Below are 7207 nucleotides of genomic sequence, written 5' to 3' on the forward strand. Positions count from 1 at the left end.
TTGATGCCAGTACTCCGTCATAGAAGCCCCCAGAGGAAATGACGGCAGCAGCTGCCAGAGAGAAGGGTACGGGTCCCCTGCAGCCCCGCGGAGGATCTGGATCTTAGGCTTGTAGTCAGACCTCTAATTAACATCTGCTCTGAAAAAACCTTGTCTTATAATTGAGCAAATACGGTATAGTGTATCGTGTATGGGAGCATTATGGCCCTCAAAAATATTACCGTATTTGCTCGATTATAAGACGAGGTTTTATTCAGAGAAAATGCTCTGAAAAATACCCCTCGTCTTATAATCGGGGTCGTCTTATAATCAGACCTCAAATAGGTCTGACTATGAGGCAACTAAGATCCAGATCCCCCGCAGCTGCAGGGGACCTAGATCCTCCTGTCCCCCCCCCCCGCGCCACTTACCGGTGCTTCTGAGTCCCCGGTGTGCAGCCGGGGCAGTGTGTAGATGCAACTTACACTGCAGCCGGAAGGAGGTGTGGCTAGCAGCGGGGGTTGTCTGCGTCCATTGCGCAGACATCTACACGCTGCCCCGGCTGCATGACAGGGGAGTCAAAAGCACCGGTTAGTTGGGGGGGGGGGGGTGTTAAATGGGGGGCATAAATGCCTTTTAACCCCCTTAATGCCACTCTGCCTCCAGAAATGCCTTTTTAACGCTCTGTACACCACTCTGCCTCCTGAAATGCCTTAAACTTCCCTATATTCCACTCTGCCCCATAATATGCCTTTTAACCCCCTTAATGCCAGAGTGGCATATAGGGGTATAAGGCATTTCTGTAGGCAGAGTGGCACATAGGGGGTCATATAGGGTTAAAAGGCATATCATGGGGCACAGTGGCAAATAGGGGGGTATAAGGCATTTCTGGGGCAGATGTGCATAACTGGGGGGGGGGGGGCAGGTTGGAAAATAGATGGAAATAAAGCCAAAATATTTTTCTCAATCATAGCTTTTATTAAAAAAAAAAAGTTTACATGAATTAACATTTACTGGTAAAACTTTTTTCCTATAGGGTCGTCTTATATTAAAAGGTTTTTTCTTTTTTTCCCTAAATTAATATTCAGATTTGGGGGGGTCGTCTTATAATCGAGCAAATACGGTAATGGAAAAAACCCTGCTCACATGGGATTTTACTTCCAGACGTCGCTGAACATACAGCAGGGTTTGTAAAAAGTTATTTCTGTGCATTATTTTATATTGCAGTTTTAATACATATAGCACTGTATATGTGCAAATATGGTCTCACCACCATAACGCCAAAAAGTTTCAGTACAAACAGCCCGCAGCCATGCGGCTCGCAACGGAATGCGATTAAAAAAAGATGAATGCTACACGGCAGCAATTACATTCATGCAAAACCGGGAGTCATTACCCGTAGAAACCCGGCGAATGGTAAATTCGGTAAGATTATAGGTATACCGGAGTGCTCCTAACCCAATACATGACGTATAGAACAATCAACCCTCAGACATAAACACACTCCCCCAGCATTGGCACTGCAGCACAACGATGTGGCGCCAACAGATGCCCAAGACGGGAACATGTATACATCTGTGGTATCTCAAGCATGTTACACATATCTAGGGTCGCTTTTCAGGTACAAATGCCTCTCATAAATCGAGAACTTACCCCCCAACTGGCTGCTTACAGTCCGTCGTGCTTGGCCACGCCCCGACTTGATAACCGGGCTAAAATTCAAACCTCTTCCCGCCCATTTAATTAATTTACATTGTGTTCCGGCACACAATTTGTCGGCGGTAAATGGGCAAATTGGAACGCCGCTATCAAAAGTCTTTGCTTTGCTTTCACATCCGCTATTGGCCACTAGTGACCCCAGCAGGCCGTTGATTGGATGGAAGGAAACCGAGGCGTGGAACGCGGAAACAAGCTTATTCATGCGTACCAAGTTGGAGCGCATGTGAGTCTCCCTGGTATAGTGACAAAAAAGTGTCTGTGATCAGGGATGTCTGGAATACCCCCGGACACGTGGACTCCGTCCCATCTGATTCTTGAGACCAGGTATGGAAAAGCCCACCAATCCACTGGATTGTTTTGTTACTGTCGGATAATTGACTCACTTGGTTGCACGTGCTGAATTCTTGTGTTTCAGTATGGGCACTATCACTTTGGAGTTATACTGGCTTCACGCCCCTAAAACGTGCAAGAATTTTGCAGAGCTTGCCCGAAGAGGATATTATAACGGGACCAAGTTCCACAGGGTTATCAAAGACTTCATGGTTCAAGGAGGAGATCCAACAGGAACAGGTTTGGATCTAATTTTTTTCTTACGTTTTCCACTGTGCTCATGCATGCACCACAAATCCAGGCACTTTCCTATGTATACGCCATAATATATTATATTTTCTATTTAGTCAGTCATACTAAGGCAAGTCACAATATGAAGTTATACCTCCCAACAAATTGTATTTATTAAAAGCTTTAGACTAATCCTGAATCACAATGCCTACCTGTGCTAAACGGTACACCAAGAAGCATAGAATTAAAAATCCAAATGGCAATACAGCAGAACCGCTGATGTGTTTTGCTCTACAGCTAGCGTTTTATCATGGGCTATGGGGTCTTGTTAGGTCCCTGTCATTCCCACAGAAGGCAGTGCTCGAGACGCCTGGAAGTGTGGGCAAGCCAAAAGAATATTCTGCAAGGCTGGGAAACAGTGAATCTTTAAAAAAAAAAAAAAAAGTGCCTAGAAGTGATTTTCCATTTTAATGGAAATAAAGTTAATAACACGGTAACTCAGCCATCATATGAATTCAAGGTTTGGCATATACCTATTAAAACCACTCTACAGCCTTTGTTCTATAAGGGCAGGCTTGGTTGCATGACATTTTGGTGTCATACAGATACATGACAGGATCTAGCCTCTCGGTAAAGAGAATCTGGCATATAATTCTCTGGAATCCTGGCCAATCCACCTCATAGTAAAACCAACTTCCTAAGAAGTGCATCCATGCGGGATAGCGTCTAAGGGTGCCTGACATATTGGAAATGTGTTATTACTCAAACAGGCGATGTTAGTAGTAACACGGCATAACGATTAACCTAAATGTATTAAATGGACAGTCTAGTGTCTTATTTAGCCCCACTAATGAAGCATGCATATTAAAGTATGCTGTTAGTACTTTAGTAAGCATTTCTTAAACTGTATTGGAGAGGGGGGTACTCTGCTTTAGAAGAAACTGCAGCTTCTCCATGATCCCGTGCTGTGGTGCCATAAAAATGTTATAGCAAATGTTATAACAAGACAAAAGGTTTAACACTGCATTGTGCAGTGGCAGTCTGCAGCAGAATTGTATTAGGGATGGGGCTTTAACATGTGTAGTAAAGTCAAAGAATTGAAACCACAACTCAACTATAAACCACCGAGTCTGCTAGGGAACCTTTACATTTCTTTTTGACAAGGACTTTAATATTCGGAAATTGGCTATGATTGGGCCTCGACTGAATTTTCTTCCCCAGCTCTGCTCTGGCTATTGTGATAATTCTGTATATATAGGTTTTTGTGTCTTATACGTTTTTTGTAAACTGAGTCTTTGCATTACCAAATTGTACTCCTAATATTCCCAAAGCTTCCTTTGGTACGTAAAAGGCCCTAAATATAACTTGGTAGTGCATCAGGGAGTGGTTTAGGGACACCGAAGTAAACTCTTTGGATGTAGTGCGTCTGATCTGTGGGCTGCATGGAGAATGACCGAAAAGTCTGAGGGGCTTTAACCCTTTCACACCCACATCCCCATAATGGCCTAGCCTGCAGACAGACCGCTGCCAAGCTAGCGATCTTGTGTGGAAAGTGCAGCTTCTTCAAAATGACAGTATCTGAAAGTTCTCACATAACAAAAGCTCCGGTATAATGTGCCTAGTTAAAGTTAACCCCCGATAAACCTATTAATTGATGTCTTTGGAAATGTATATCCTGTGCTCATTGGCTTTGGTTTGTTGGGAGAGTGGGTTTAATGTAAAATGCATTTTTAATTGAATATCTTAATTGTTTATTTGTCTTGTCAGGACGTGGAGGAGCCTCTATTTACGGGAAGAATTTTGAGGACGAGTTTCATCCAGATCTGAAATTTACAGGTTTTTAAATCATTCATTTCATAACTTAATATTTACCTCCGTGCCATTTTTATAAATCGAGCCGTAGGAAGGACTGTTTGCATGCACACCGGTTCAGACTGCACCCATGATATTTTGTGGTGAAAACGTAAAGGCTTTTACACATTTAGGCGTGACTGTCCATCAGCTCATCCTTTCCATGAGACGCTTATAGTGGTGATGTCAGAGAGTTGAAAATAACCTCAATTAGTGAATAGAACCCTTTGTCGTGAAGCTTTTTATTTTTGTCTCTTTTTCCCCCCCCCCCCCCCCTCCACAGGTGCAGGTATTCTTGCCATGGCAAATGCTGGTCCTGATAGTAATGGTAGTCAGTTCTTTCTGACGCTGGCACCTTCTCAGTGGCTGGATGGCAAACATACCATTTTTGGCCGTGTGTCACAGGGACTTGGCACGCTTAACCGTCTGGGGATGGTTGAAACAGATGCTCAGGACCGACCGATTGATGATGTTAGAATTCTGCGTGCTTATCCATCCAGCTGAATGTCATCCTGTAGTGTATCTATTATTAAGTTTTGTCTATTTAGGATATTGTAAGAAGATGCTCTAAATGTGAGAGCCCCCTGAACCTCTGTAGAGAAATGTGAATACCTCCAATCATCAAATACTTGCAACTGTATTATGCAGGGAACCACATACCTTTTGTTTTTTTGTTATATTTTTTGTCTTCCCTTTGTGTCATTTGCATAATGCTTACATTAGCTGTAAGTTTCCCTGTTATTGATGTTAGGCTTTTTTTAAAGAAATAAAACTTCCCTTTTTATACATTTATTTATATTTTCATGCATTGCTCTGTGCAAACCTAAGAATCTCATCACCTTTGTCTGCAAACCTATGCCATCCTGTTGCTGTGTGATGACCCATAAGGCTTCTTAGCAGCCTGGCATGTTTGCTAGCTCCATCCTAAAACCTACAGCTAATTTCAAATGCATTGATGAGGTGAGTCTGTACTAGGGCTGCAACAACGAATCGATAATGAAAATTGTTGCCAACTGAAAATGTTTCACCCCTCCTTATGGGGACACCTCTCTTGAGCCTTGAGTACATCTGCAGAATCTTCAGAGTGGCAAGTGCAGATATCTGGGAGACCTAAATAATTCAGACACACACAAGGTGTTCGTTCTCAGTCACTTCTCAATTTATACATTGTTGGGAGCAGGTTTAAATACTGTTTTAGGGAGACTGCTACAAAACCATTCACAAAGAAAAATGTAACACTCACCATATAGTGGGTACAACTAATCCACATCAAATATAGACTAAGGTCAAAAGTTCTTATTTACACAAGAGTAAATATCGTCCTAGCATACGGGCAAGTAATCCCGTTACTTAAGGATGAGAAAGAAATCATTAACAAGACTTGTCTACGTTGGCAAAAGTGTCTATAAGAAGATGTATATTTAATACAAAATGGTGTTCATCTAAATTACATGTTTACACCAACAAATTTCATTATCGATTAGTTGAATTGATTTTATCGAATATAAAATGAGGGTTTTTTTCGGAGCGAATGCTCTGAAAAATACCCCTCTTTTTATAATCCGACCTCAAACAGGTCGGATAATAACACTAAGATCCAGATCCCCCGCAGCGCTGCAGGGGACCCGGATCCTACTTTCTGACAGCCGGCAGGTGTCTGCAGTGCATGCAGACATCCTCCACTTCTGCCGGGGCTTCTATGATGGAGCACCAGCGTGATGTGGCTTTCCGGTGCTCCACCATAGGAGTACCGGCCAGCAGTGGCGGAGGTTGTCTGTGCAACATTTGCCGGCTGCTAGAGAGGTGGATTCCCCACAGCGCCGCAGGGGACCTGGACCTGCAACACGCACAGACAACCTCTGCTACTTCCAGCACTTCCGCTGGGGCTTCTATGATAGATCACCGGCGTCGCATGATCTTCCGGTGCTCAGTCACAGAAGCTCCAGCAAAAGTGCCGGCCAGCAGCAGAGGTTTCTCTGTGCACGGGCGGTTGCAGAGTGGTATATCAGGGGTTATAAGGCATATCGGGGACAAGTGGCATATAGCGGGTATAAGGCATATTTGGGGGTGGGCAGAGTGGCTTATGGGAGGTTATAAGGCATATCGGGGGGCACAGTGGCTCTATCGGGATTATATAGCAAATCAGGGAGGCACTGGCATATAGGGGTATAAGGCATATTTGGGGGGCAGAGTGGCATATCTGGTATAAGGCATATCTGGGGGGGCAGAGTGGCATATCAGGGGAGTATAAGGCATATAGGGGATATAAGGCCTATCTGGGGAGGGCGGAGTGGCATATCTGGGGGTATAAGGCATACAGGGGGGGCAGGTTGGGAAATAAAAACAAGAAATGCATTTTTCTTAGTTTTATTTATTCTGCTGTTTGTTTTTAATATCCAGTTCATTAAATGATTTTAAATAAACGAATAATGTGCATTTTTTTTTCTCCTTTTAATTGGCCAACTAATCGATTATGAAAATAATCATTAGTTGCAGCCCATTTTTTGACCAAATAGTACCCCAGGCAAACCACTTTTATTGCCCCAAATGTTTTTTTATTATTATTTATATACACATTTAGTATATCCACATAGGCTTGTGTGCAATCGCTCATGCATTGTGGAGGCTTCTGTTGCACCTCTGGCAGAGACCACAACATCTACACATTGGGGGCATTTTCTGGAATGATTGCTGATGCCCCCCTGGTCCAGGTGTCAGACCCTAAGACTGAGGGTTGAGGAACAGCAGAGTGTAGGAAGAAGCGCGCCACTGATAGCAGATGTTGCTCTGTTTTTGTTATTAGTAATAAGGCAAGGGGGTGTACACTGCTTAAAACTGATTATAAAAAAGTTTATCCATAGCTTTTTTTGTTAAATGTCACAAGGGTCATAGTTTATAGGTCACATACCGTTAATTTGTTAGATATTGTTTTTAGAAGAAGTGCCTTGGGAATGCATGAAAGTAACTTTATAGCAACATTTCACTGTAGGCATATAAGGGGTTACTAGTTCTCTCCGCACCTTAAATATATTTCCTGACGCCTTTAGACTTTGCCCCCAGTTTTAGTTTTGCTTCTCAACATGGCAGAGCAAGTCCT

At 43.1% G+C, this 7207-nt stretch overlaps 1 protein-coding gene across 1 annotated transcript; it reads left to right on the forward strand.

Moving 5' to 3' along the window:
* The first annotated feature begins 1966 nt into the window (after window positions 1-1966).
* On the forward strand, window positions 1967-4614 carry LOC149276977 (peptidyl-prolyl cis-trans isomerase-like 1). Its single transcript, XM_089503194.1, has 4 exons — window positions 1967-2022; window positions 2114-2268; window positions 4027-4095; window positions 4394-4614. The coding sequence occupies exons 1-4, from the start codon at window positions 1967-1969 to the stop codon at window positions 4612-4614; spliced, it is 501 nt and encodes a 166-aa protein (XP_089359320.1).
* Window positions 4615-7207: the final 2593 nt, after the last annotated feature.

The sequence above is a fragment of the Sceloporus occidentalis genome, unplaced genomic scaffold (assembly GCF_023333645.1).
Source record: "Sceloporus occidentalis isolate IW3139 unplaced genomic scaffold, rSceOcc1.0.p SCAF_222, whole genome shotgun sequence".
NCBI lineage: Eukaryota > Metazoa > Chordata > Lepidosauria > Squamata > Phrynosomatidae > Sceloporus > Sceloporus occidentalis.